Below are 13,786 nucleotides of genomic sequence, written 5' to 3'. Positions count from 1 at the left end.
TTTATGATATTTATAGGTTAAATAGAGAATCTTATCAGAATGCTAAATATGTAATTTATTCAAAAATGGATTAACCCGTACTCTAGATATTTATTGCTTGCTACTTTGATACGATGGTCTTTGATAGCATAATGGTAAGCATGTTGAATTTTCACGCGGACAACTCGTATTCAATCCCCAGAATGTCCAAATTTTTTCACACTATTGTTTGGGCTCAAATGTAATACTTTATTTATATTTAAAGGGGGGGGGGGTGCTATGTCGTTCAACGTCAGATCAATGGTGTTTGACTTCACAATGGCACTGTGTCTTTTTACTCCTTCATAAAGAGTTTGCAGTTGAATTTTGCACTAATTAATGTGCATATGTGTGTGATATGACAAAATAAGGTAAAAATGTTAATGTAGCTAGGTACCTATGCAATTGAATCACAAATCGGAGATTTGTCAAATTATATTTTGAAAGTAGAATTTATTATTTTCTCATCTTGATCGAATAAAAATAGCAATTTCAAATGAGAGGGAACTTCAATGACATTTAGTTTAGAGCAAGATCCGCCATAATTAAAAGCTCAAAGCGACTTAGCGGATAAAGGTATGGTTAATTAATGGTATACAGTGTATTAACACAATGAAACACATAAAAATCTGTATACTTGAAACAGTATGTGAAAAAATATGTTTTCACGTAAAGTGTTCAATCATTTTGTTATGCGTGTGTGGTGCTGACTCAGGGAGGGGGGGGGGGTTAACCTGAAATGCATGAAATCGGGTAAAATAAAACAAAATAGTGTAGATACATGTAGGTCTTAAATTAAAAAAAAAATATTTAAAATAATTTTATATTTTGTACAATTAAGTGTGAGAATCTCAAAGTTTAAAAAAATTCACACAAAGATGTTTTGGAACATAGGTCCTCCCCCTCCTTAAAATGATATCTCGTATTTTTTTCGTTCCAGTCTTGCAATATTTTCAAAATATAAACGTTTAATCATATTTTATGTATGATTGATTGATTGATTGTATGTTGTTTAAGTCCCATTCGAGAATTTTTCACTTATATAGAGACGTGACCACCGGTGAAGGGCATCAAAGGACAAGGTATGGTAAAGGCCCATTCTAGCCCCTTATTTGGTGTAAAAATCAGAACACCGTTAAAATTGTGATAGTTTGTAGTTAAGAACTTAAAATGATGCTTGTTTTAAAACCAGCACTAATTTTGATTCAAAGCTTACACGGAGGCCACAAGAGGTTGCAGAAGTAGGACATTTTCCTGAATTTCCTCAATTCTGGTTAAATTTCGTCAAATTTGAGATACTTTTCACTTCGGGAAACATAGAGCACAAGCTTGCCTATCTGAGATTTTTATACATAAGATGCATCTGATACTAGTGTATGAAATATATCAATTTGGTAGATAGGCAAGCTTGTGCTCTATGTTTTCTGAAACAAAATGTGCTGTAAAATCGATGAAAATTTGCACAAAAATGAGAAAAATCGGAAATTAATGTATTTTCTGACCTTCCTGTGACCTCTGTGTAACCCATAACTTAGAACAAATACTCATTTTATGGCAAGGGTGACAAGAGGTTTTCATTGATAACCTGTTGTATAATTCTAAAAGACACCCCAAACCATGGGCAAAAAAGGGGTAGCCTATCTTGTCCTTTAGACTTTTACTCGGCACTTAGGGCCATTGAGCAGTGAGGGATCTTTATCGTGCCAACACCTGCCGTGACACGGGGCCTCGGTTTTTAAGGTCTCATCCAAAATATCCTCAACTTTCACTTCAAAGTGCTGAGCGCATGGCGAAGGAACTATTTTTTGTATGAAGGTGTGACAGGGAATGCACAACATAACATGTTGTTTAAAGAGGAATCAACTTCTTTGAAGACAGAGAAGGGACGGAAGACCTTCTTGTTGCCATGGCAACAAGGTTTCTAGTTATTATTATTTTTCTTCCTGGGTACTTTTTTGTCCGTGAGTGATCTCCGAAACTATACATCCGATTGAGTTGAAACATTTTTAGGGTTAATAGGAATGTTATGTAGATTTGCGGAACGAAGGTCATTTTGCGCGCACGTGCATGCACGTGCGTGCGCGTGCAATGAGTAAAATGACCAATATACTTGATATAGCCATAACTTTCATATCTTTTGATGAAATACTTTGATACTCAGAATATAAGGTTATATTAATAGTGTAGACAAGATGACATGGTCAGAAGGCACATGCATGCACGTGCGCGCATGCGCGTTGATTGAAATAACCAATACAATTGATATAGACTTAACTTGTACATTTTTTGATGAATTGCTTTGACACTCAGAATATAAATATATATTAGAAGTGTAGACAAGAAGACTTGATCAGCGCACACATGCATGCACGTGCGTGCATGTGCGTGCGCGTGCAATGAGTAAAATGACAAATATACTTGATATAGCCATAACTTTCATATCTTTTGATGAAATGCTTTGATACTCAGGATATCAGGATATATTAATAGTGTAGACAAGATGACTGGTCAGAATGCACATTCATGCACTTGTGCGCATGCGCGATGATTACAATAACCTATACAAATGATATAGACTTAACTTGTATATTTTTTGATGAATTGCTTTGAAACTCAGAATATAAATATATATTACAAGTATAGACAAGATGACATGATCAGCGCGCACATGCATGCATTTGCATGCACGTGCTTGCGCGTGCAATGAGTAAAATGACCAATATACTTGATATAGCCATAACTTTTACATTTTTCGATGTAATGCTTTGATACTCAGAATATATAGACATATTATAAATGTAGACAAGACGACATTGTCAACATGCATATGCATGCACGTGCGCGCGCATGCAATGTTAAAATGACCAATATACTTGATATAGCTGTAACTTTTATACTTTTTGATGAAATGATTTGATACCCGAAATATGTAGATATATTAATAGTGTTGACAAGATGACACGATCATCATTGACATGCATGCACGTGCGTGCGCGTGCAATGCGTAAAGTGACAGATATACTTAATATAGCCGAATTTTTTTTATCTTTTAATGCAATTTGAATATAAAGATGTATTAAAAGTGTAGACAAGTTGACATGGTCATTTTGTACATGCATGCCCGTGACGCACGTGCAATGCGTAAAAACAAACCCCAATATACTTGATTGCCTTATTTAATGAAGCTTACAGGGAATAAGACACCAAAAAGAAGTTGGGGAGCGTTTGGGGAACATCTGTAACGGTCCCCGTTACAATTAATACTAGTTTAAGGTTATAGTGCAATCAGCTGTTCGTAGACAAAAAATCGGCATGCATTACCAGGGGTTTTGAAAAGATAAATTGATGAAAATTCTTGTAGAATTCAAAGAAAAATGTACAAAAGTTACGATGCATATAATCTAGATGTTTTGTTCATCCAAACTTGTTTTAAAAAATTGTACAACAGCATATATTGACAATAAAATGTAGCACAATTCCTTTAAGTATCGGAACTTTTCAACTCTAGGGAAAAAGACAATAAAATTAAAACTACTTTGCGTATGCCCTTAAAGGTGCTTGGACACAGATTTGAAGTTAATATTTACCCAAATTTTCTATATAATTTCATGACTTGTATGTTGCTATAGCATTTCATATTAAAATATAATACAAATCTTATTTCATCTCGATGTTATTAAAACTTCAAATTTCTGGACGCTTTGGATTGACACATCCTTGCGCTTTCACATATTTTAATTTTATTCTTAATACTTAAGAAAAGTGGCAACTTTGTTGTGTATTAATGAAAAATATTAAAACTATAACCCAGAAAATTCAGAGTAGAAATGTTCGAAAACAAAACCCACTCACAGTATTGTAAGTCCGTGCTCAGTGGTGTGTGCAGATTTTAACAATTGAACACACCCGATTAATCGTAAACATTAATAATAACAGAGCTCGTGCCCTGTTTACAAAAACGGTTTACGTTTCACGGGTGTATTCAATTTGTTAAACTCTATACACATCACAGAGCACGGACTGACAATACTGGTGAGCTGGCTTTGCTTTCGAACATTTTCACTGTGAATTTTCTGGATCATAGATGTAATATTTTTCATTAATACGTAACAAAATCGCCTCTTTTCTTAAATATTAAGGATAAAGTTAAAATTTGTGTAAGTGCAAAGATATGTTAATCAAACGCATCCTGGAATTCATAATTCCAATAATTTCCAGATAAAATGAGTTTTTAATAATATTTTCGTGTGAAATGCTATAGCAATATATAAGTCGTGATATTATACAGAAAATTTGAGAAAATATTAAGTTCAAATCTGTGTCTAAGCACCTTTAAAGTTTTGTAACAAAGACACAGTGTCAACTAACAAACTACGAAAAAATCCCGGGAATTATGCCTCTGATTCCTTTCATATGTATACATTGCGAGCAAAAGGTCAAATACTGGTATAGAGATATGCAAATAGTGGTAGCCCCACATTTCCAAGTCCAATGAGATGGATTGGATCAGCTATTCCATCAGTTGTAGAATAGTGAGGTGTGGATGAAAAGAATTTTCCTCGATTTTATAACTTGCGGGTGCACCATTAGTTGTAGAACAGAGGTGTGGATGAAAACATACCAATCTGCAGTTGTATGGATATTTGCAAATGTAAAATCCTGAACAAATAATAGATAGAAATAACAGAGAAAATTCGAATGAATCCGGAAAACGTGGTCAGATTTTATGATTAATGTCACTGTGATAATGTATATTCTATTATCATTTTTAGGAATATATCCCTGCATTCTTTTTCTTATTTGAACGATATCAAGAGATAATTAGAAAAATTAGATGTCGCCTATTTTGAGTGGCCGTTTTTTACGCCATTTTCATGAAGGCCAGCTTTTTATGACTCATAATATTCAAATAAGGTAAAAAAAAAGATGTTTACCAAATTATAATAATTTGCCATTAGAATTTTTTTTTCTAAAAATTGGACCAGTCTTCTTTTCTTTTTTTCTTTTAAAAAAAAAAAAAAAACTTTAATAATTGTGAAATATGGCGTCATAAAACAGTAGCAGACCAAAATTTGGTCAGCCCATACAGTCACACGCAATAGAGAAGGCAAGTAAAATTTCTTCTATTAATAAAGGTGGTCTCAGCATAACATTGCTTATCCATTTGTAAATAAATAAAATTTCAGGGGAGGAATGAAAGGAGTGTGTTGACGAACTCTTCATATCTTTTTTTTAGTCTCCCTGTTTCTCCTTTTATACAGAAAATGATGGTCTCATATTTCGTTTTCTAGACCGCAGAAAACATATTTGAATGCGGCTTTTCGATTCATGTTCGTAACAATAAAGGAATATTAAATATTCTGTTGATTGTAGGTTGTTCTCCTTCTAGACCTAAGTTACTGTTTGTATTTTTCATTGTAGAAGAGATTTACATTTATATATTTGCTGGGCTTTTCCTTTATGTGTCACATAATGAATTAAAAGATAACAATTATCAAGTTGATTTGAATTGACTTGGTTTGTTTATTTTAGGCCCTGGTCCCTACTACAATCGATTTGCTGGTTTTTTCCTGTATGTGTCAAATTCTACGTCAAAAGAAAATGGTCATCTATGCTTCCATGAATTACAAAACGCGACCGACACACCAACAGAGAACCAGACAATAAGCTGTCCTGTACACGGACGTTATGTCATATACTACAACGAGAGGAGACCGGATGTGACGTACCCAAGTTACTACTCTGAATATGCGTACAACGAATTGTGTGAACTGGAAGTTTATGGTTAGTCTTGTGGACCACTTTTATGCCTGCACTTTAGATATATATTATAAGGTATACCTGTGAAGTTTGAGTGTCTTTTACCCTCGTTACTATTCTCATTTTGCATACTGTTATTACGTATTTTATAAATTTATGGCGATTTATTATGATATGGTACCAATATTTCATATTTCAATTATGCAATAAATGACTTACTTTATAAAGGATGCAGTAATGCAGGAAAGTATGGTGAGAATTGTGACGTGCCCTGTCCAGAAAACTGTCAGGAACAAGGATGTAACATCAACAACGGAGAATGTCTGGGTTGTATACCGGGATATCAAGGTCTGAGTTGCAACAGATGTAAGTTACTTATTTCAGCAAATATAGAGGTAGCACGGCAATTATTTTAAGAATATTATATTAGGGTAAGAACTATCTCCAAATAAATCTTAAATAATTTGATTTTCATGAGTATTTCCAGACAACCATTTCTTACTCTTTCAGCATGTGATAATCATACATATGGTTTGGAGTGTTCCTTATCATGTGGTAACTGTAGTGACGGAGAAACCTGTCACCATGTCAACGGAACCTGTATAAATGGTTGCATTGCGGGCGTGGAAGGAGAAAAGTGTCTAAAAGGTTATATACACCTTTCATGTTAAAAATATTGTTTATTATTTTTTTGTCTTAACCATTTCACTGAATTGAAGATATTACTTTCCTCTTATAGCCCCGTTTTAAGTCATACCTCACACATCATTTTCATTGAATTCATGGAATCACTCCATTAACAAATCATTTTGTATATCCCTAGCAGTGTCATATCGGAGAGCAAAGGAAATAAAATTTCTATGGCCGTAATATGTGCTCCTTACAGAACAATATGAAAATTGTAGAAAAACAAGTAAAAAAAGTGAAATGTTTTTATGTGTTTCTTAATTTTGAAGGCAATCATATGCAACAAATTAAGAGTTAATATTTATGTAATCGACGCCCATGTGTCCTAAAGTTTAAAATGTCAACATGTTAAGAACGGATTTTTTTCTAATATGAAAGAAATACTTTTAATTGTATACCAAGCATTTGTTTCTTTCTATTTCTGACTGAAGATTTGATGTAATTATCTGTTTTCCAAAATTATATTTAGCATGCGATCATGGTTCTTATGGTGAAGACTGTGTACATAACTGTAGTGATAACTGTGGTGTACCAAACAGATGTGACAGGTTTACTGGGGAGTGTGAGGAGGGATGTCAGCCGGGATGGAGGGGAATAAAATGTGATAAAGGTATCGATATTCCTCTGCTATATTCAGAAGGAATGGTGGTATGATACTCTAAATAATCTAAAAGAAACACATGAATGACAAAAAAGTAAACATCAAAAGAGTTAGCTTTATAGCAAAATTCTTGTAATTTTTAGTTTACGCCTTTTACAATGTATAAATAATACATGGAAATCATCTGATAATAGTGAATGTTGAGAGTTTGTTATTTTTACCCAATCTTGAAGCATGGAGGACACTAATGTTACACAACAATACCCAAACATCAAGTGGTTGTTAAATCAGCTGCGTCGTCCATCTATCTATGCTATTGTCATTTTTTGGAGGCAAAGGTTTTTGTACTATCTTTACATGTAAATAAAAAAAGAATTTGCCTATGGTGTGTTACTTCTGTTTATATGTGAAACGAAGACAAAATTGCCATTATGCGTCCATAATTACTTTCTTAAAGAATGTGACGGTGGGATGTACGGTTATAACTGCAATGAAACGTGTGGCCATTGTCTTAATGACGCTCAGTGTCATCATATCAACGGTACCTGTTTAGACGGATGTTCTGCTGGATACGAGGGATCGCTGTGTGTCAGAGGTAAGGATTTATTATCCTTAGAAGGCATTCTTTATCACATGTTATTATGGTTATTTCCTTCAAGTAACAATAGCTACTTTCAATGTTTTTTGCTTTATTGTCATTGCAATTGAATGTTGCGGACTTTTTAATGGATTTTATAAAGATTAAAAAGAGGGAAAAATGACAAAATATTCAATTCCCTATAACACACACAAAGCGGTAGAATACACAAAAGGAACCAAATACACTTTCAATACATTAGCGATACCAACAATTACCTTATTAAATTGAGCCAAAAATTGTATTTTTAAGAAATAAATAAAAAGTTTAAAAACTTTAATGTGAATTGAAGTGGGTCGGTCACGTGATCAAATCCTGTGAAGGCCGAAGGCCTTCTCAGAAGATTTGATCACGTACCGACCCACTTTAATTCCCATTGAAGTTTTTAAACTTGTTATTTATTACTTATATATACATTTGAGACGGACAATCGAATGTAATCGAATATAGATATTGCACTAACTGTACGTCGTAGATTTTGACAAATTACGCTAGGTGTAAATCGGCTTGAAAAGCGGTAACGCTTCAAATTCATCTGGCAAAGGATTCTGTTTTGAAGGGAATATTCTGTGAAAGGCTACTTGTGATCAATTATAGTGAGCATATTGGTGTCTGGGAATTTTTGTATTCATGAGAACCCATATTCGATGTTAAAAAAATACAAGAAACACGTCCGATGTTTAATAATAAAAAGTTGGAGGAATTTCGGTCGGAAAGGGATGGATGGAGACACTTGTCCGGACCAGATAACTTGAAATCAAGTACAAAATTTAATCAAAAACACAAAATGTACGATTTCAGTCAGGCATATTTATTAATTTATGATGTTGACATGGAGACACTGGCGACAGCTTACATTGTTAAGACAGCATCACAACGATCTCGATGATGGAGGTGTGTCTACCGAACTTCCAAAGTGCAGTGTTTGTCAGCTGTTTGTGGCGTGATTGCATTACATTGATGTTTTTCAACAGATTTTCAAATTTATTGTGAGTAAAGTTTAATGAAAAAAAATATTGCATACAGAGGTCTGCGAGAAAAATAAGGGTAAACGTTGAGACTATGCAGCTCAGACATGAAACTTATAACACGTAGTTTTCTATTCTGTATGTAAAATCGGTCAAAAACTGTATTAGATACTCGTTTACATTGTAAATAAAATGATTATTATTTTACTTGCGTATTTTGTACATTGTTATGCATGAAAAACATGCTATATTGCTAAGTAAGTCTTTTTATGTAGATATTACTGCGCTGTGTGATAAGGTCACGTAATGACCTATGACCTTCGAAAAACTTCATACAGGTATGAAGATATTTGCTCTCTGTATGTTTATATAGGAGAGAGATACCACAAATGTATATATTTAAAATTAACTTGCCATTTTTCCCCTCGCAATGTTCATTTGCATTATTTGATTTTCCTCCTGAAAATGGCTCTTACGTTTATAAGCCACACCAGTTCTGAAAGGCGTTAACGCGCGGTATTCAATTTCTCAGCACGGCAAGATGCTATTATGCGACCAATGACATCCAAAAATAAGAATTCAATTCCATGCAATAACTCTTTTTAAAGTTCACTAAGTTGAACACTTCACAAAAACACACTTCAAACGATGATGTGTAACGTCTTTCCTTCATAGGGCGAGGTAAAAATCAAATGAATAATGTTGAACGTTATTAAGTTACAATTGAACATATAGCGGACACTGCAGATGACAAAGAATTGTTCGTTTAATTTTGTACTGTGATTAAAACAATCTATTTAACTGAAATAAAAGATAGATATATGAAATTTCCCTATTTTATAGAATGTCGTCAAGGGCATTGGGGTATAAACTGTGAAACGAACTGCAGCACAAAATGTCTCAACCAGACGTGTCACCATAAATCAGGAGTCTGTTCAGCACAGGTTAGCTTTTGACAAAAGTACAGAAAATTTTTTTGGGATGTGACCATTATTGATACATGTTATTCCTTGTAATTTTTTTTATTTGCTTTAAAGACAACTACGGATACCTTTCCATCGCTTCCAGTGATTGTAGGTGGCATCGCTTTTGTTGTTGTGCTCGTCATTGTATTCATTTCTGTGATCTTACTCAGACGGTAAGATGAAGGGAAATGAACAAAAAATCAAAATAAATGCACATACAAGTCACATAATAAATTTTGAAAACATTTCTACAATCAATAAAGAAAAAAACTACAAAGTCTTTCTTAAAAAAAAAAAATTATTTATACAGATAGTTTTCATATGACATATTTTCTTTCCGAGTTATTTCCCTTGGCCGCCATCTTGGTGGTCAACCTAGTAATTTTTTCCTCTTTGTCTTACCAAATCTAAGAGGGTGTAGTAGAAATATTTGGGGAAATATCTTTATAGAATAAAAATTATGAAATAAAGGAGGCTTTAACAAATGTATATTTTTTAGAAAAACCATGCTTCCTACCCCACAATGGCCAGTATAAAAATTTAAAGTTGGTTGAATAATGAAGGAATATGAGCATGTTGACCTCCAATATGGCGGACAACGGGAAATAACTCTTGCTAATTTAGGCCTACTGAAAACTATCTATTGTCTTCATTTAAGGTCTAGTTAATCTGTTAATGTAAAATAATTGCTTGTCCGCTTAGCATGCAGACAACACTGAGCTGACGTTTAGAGTATTTAGTTTCATTGTAGTGCAAGAGCATCAAAAGGAAGTAACCACAGACAAATGAAAAAGAATAGTAGAAAAGGTATTTTTTCTACCATGTTCTACATTTAGTATTTATTTTGTATTAAATTTCATCTCATACTGTAAACCAACTATTATTCGCGTTAACTTTTATTCGCGATTCGTCAGTTTGAAATCATTCTGCGACGATTAATTTTCGCGACTGAGGAAACATTCTCTACAAAAACAAAGCAAAATAAATGGTTTGCAGCGATTTATATTTGCGAGATTGAGTAGGTCGCGAAACTCGTGAATATTTCTCGCATGCGAAAAAAAAATGGTTTACAGTATTTCACAACTGTTTTGTCACTTAATTGGTTAAAAATTACATTAAATAGAAAAGAGAAAACTACAGCTTCGATAAGGGATATAATTTCTCAAATGATAGATATTGATGGTATTTTCAACATCATCAATATTTTCTTATGCATTTAGCCATCAGTTAGCATCTACCGGGTATATGTATCAAGCATAAGCCAATCAATATTGGGAGGCAATCAAAATTTATGCCTGCTCTTTATTCCTCACCATTTGCCCTTAAATTTCACACAGTTCTTATAGACACTTGGTATCTATGTAATGAGAAAAAATGGACAACTGAAATGTTTTTAGTTTTTAGCTGGATAACAAATCTTAACTAGTTTCCTATAAGCTAATTAAATAAGGCAAATATTTTAATTAATAACTGTTTATTTTCAGAAGTATTTTATCGGAAAAACAACGCCGGTACAGTCCTTAAAATTTTAGCCAATCAAATTTTAGTTCACATGCATATCCATGTTTTCTATATTTTTATTTTTACATATTTTCCTCGTAAAGAGACTCCAGAGAAATACTTATGTGCGAAATTTCAAAGATTTTCAGTGAAAATTATGAAAGATATAGCCAAATTAGTATTAGCCAATCAGAATCATATTGCAGAACCTCCTAATGCATAACTATGCTTTAAATTTCAAAGTATTTCATCAAAAGAAAGATATTGAAATTTTTGTTTCAGCCAATCAGAGCGTAGCAAACGTGCATGCGCGTGCTCTCAAAGTCTTATTTAACACAATTATCTTAATATGTACACTACTAAGGTATATTTATATTCTAAGTTTCAAAGCATTTAATCAAACAATAGGGAACTTAGAGGTTTTTCAATTTTATCAGTTATTTCACACATCGCACGCTCCCGCAAGTGCATGCAGGTGTGTGCAAAATGACCCTCATTCCGCACATTTACACAACATGCCTATTAACCCTTAAAAAGTTTCAACTCAATTGGATAAGCAGTTTCCCAGAACACTCGCAATAAATGTACCGGAGAAGAAATTTTCCAAAAAGAGAGTTTGTTTCTTTGTATGTTGTTTAACTTCCCTCTCAAGAATGTTTCACTCAAATGGAGACGCCATCACTTGCCGGTGGAGAGCTGCAAATTTTGTCCTATGCTCGGCACTCAGCGCCATTGAGCAGTGAGGGATCTTTTTCGTGCCAGCACCTACTGCGACACGGGACCTCGGTTTATACGGTCTCATCCGAAGGACCGATCTCCACGTCCCACAGTGGGATTCGAACCCGCGACGTAAGGATCAAGTCCCAAAAAGAGTAAAAATAATATGTTCCAAAACTTCGTTTGGGAGACATAATAATAATCAAGATATGAGAAACTCTAATGATTGTCTTAAAATGTTACCGTCACCGTAGAATAGTGGTAGGGCGTTGACGTAATGATCGGGAGAACGGGGTTCGATTCTCGTTCCCACGCCGCGTCAAAACTAAGACCTTAACATTGGTAGTGACTTCTCCATCGCCAATCGCCTGGCACTAGAAGTGAAAGTCACTGGTCTTTCGGATGAGACCTTAAAACATCGATGTCCCTTGTCAAAGCAGGCGTTGGCACGATAAAGAACCGTCACTGTTTAATGGCCCTAAATAAGTGCCGAGTAAAGGCTTAAATTTGAAGCACTAGGCTTAAATTTGAAGCACTTCAACAGTAAAAGGTGACGTCTCATATTAGTGAAAAACTCTTGTAAGGGACGTAAAAACAAAGCTTTCTAATATTTATCTAGCAACCTCACTATAATTATCTGTAGAGTGGTTTTGTCTGCAAGCTTGTATTTAACATCCAAAGAAAATAAAACTCAACACTGAACATAACCAAAGTCAGACGAAAGTACATATAAGTATACTTTTCATTAAAGCTACACCACAAACAGTGAAAAAGGACTTCAAAAATATTTATGAGAATATAGACGTAACTTCAGAATCCAGAAACACAAGTGGTTCTCGATATATTCCCAGATCAGGTACTCAAGAAATGAAAGCGAGCAACGTTGAGGTAGACGATGATATTGACAACGATGAGAAAATACATGACGAAAATCCATACGGAGATTTTTATATGAATGAGGAAACAATCCCAGATATTAATATCGATCAATTAGAAAACATTATTAGAGAGAAACAGCAAAATGAAGATGATGGCTTTCAAAGGGAGTATGCAGTAAGGATATCTAAAAGGATAGTTAATATATCCATAGTTAGTTAATACCTGTCTTCTGTTTTGAAGCAATTATTTTTTCAATACTTAGGCACTCCCATACGGTGAAAGATATCCTTGTAATGCTGGAAAACAACCAGAAAACATACCAAAGAACAGATTCAAGACGACATTTCCATGTATGTTTCTCCAAATTGATAGATTTTCGTATAATAAGTACATGTATACATATTACAAGTATAGGCAATCAAGAATGGTATATATTGATTTACCTTTAAAAGACGATCATTACTTTCAGACGACCATTCAAGAATCAAATTGTCAAACAGTCAGTCAGACTACATCAACGCCAATTTCATTGACGTAAGTACATTAGCAACTGACACTTGACATTCTGGTACGGTAAAATGATTACTTACATTGATTGATTATTGTTTTACGCCGAGTCAGCAGTATTTCAGCCATATTTTAGCGGATGACTTTAGTTTATATGATCAGTTTTTAGCTCACCTGAGCTGAAAGCTCAAGTGAGCTTTTCTGATCACCTGTTGTCCGTCGTCCGTCCGTCTGTCTGTCTGTCCGTCCGTCTGTAAACTTTTCACATTTTCAAGTTCTTCTCAAGAACCACTGGGCAAATTTTAACCAAACTTGGTACAAAGTATCCTTTGGAAAAGGGGGGTTAAAATTGTTAAAATGAAGGGCCAAGTCTTATTGCAAGGGTATATAATCAAGAAAAGGCAAAAATAGGGTTGGGTAATTAAAAAATCTTCTTCTCAAGAACCATTGAGCCAGAAAAGCTGAGACTTATGTGAAAGCATCCTGGGTTAGTATAGATTCTAAATTGTGAAAATCATGGGTAGGGCGGCGCCACAATAGGGAATCC

At 34.2% G+C, this 13,786-nt stretch overlaps 1 protein-coding gene across 1 annotated transcript in view; it reads left to right on the top strand.

The window, feature by feature from the left end:
* Positions 1–13,786, top strand: part of LOC133175167 (receptor-type tyrosine-protein phosphatase epsilon-like) — a 66,661-nt gene that overhangs the window by 39,626 nt on the left and 13,249 nt on the right. Inside the window, exons 3-10 of the mRNA XM_061310285.1 lie at positions 5,551–5,802; positions 6,007–6,144; positions 6,289–6,426; positions 6,935–7,075; positions 7,524–7,661; positions 12,605–12,906; positions 12,995–13,082; positions 13,202–13,266. Of these exons, the coding sequence (XP_061166269.1) occupies positions 5,551–5,802; positions 6,007–6,144; positions 6,289–6,426; positions 6,935–7,075; positions 7,524–7,661; positions 12,605–12,906; positions 12,995–13,082; positions 13,202–13,266 (1,262 nt within the window). The remainder of the gene's footprint in view (positions 1–5,550; positions 5,803–6,006; positions 6,145–6,288; positions 6,427–6,934; positions 7,076–7,523; positions 7,662–12,604; positions 12,907–12,994; positions 13,083–13,201; positions 13,267–13,786) is intronic.

This window comes from Saccostrea echinata, unplaced genomic scaffold (genome assembly GCF_033153115.1).
Source record: "Saccostrea echinata isolate AGI-Se365-2 ecotype Australia unplaced genomic scaffold, CSIRO_AGI_Sech_v1 ptg000061l, whole genome shotgun sequence".
In the NCBI taxonomy this organism is placed as follows: domain Eukaryota; kingdom Metazoa; phylum Mollusca; class Bivalvia; order Ostreida; family Ostreidae; genus Saccostrea; species Saccostrea echinata.
This window is presented reverse-complemented; position numbering and strand designations above follow the sequence as displayed.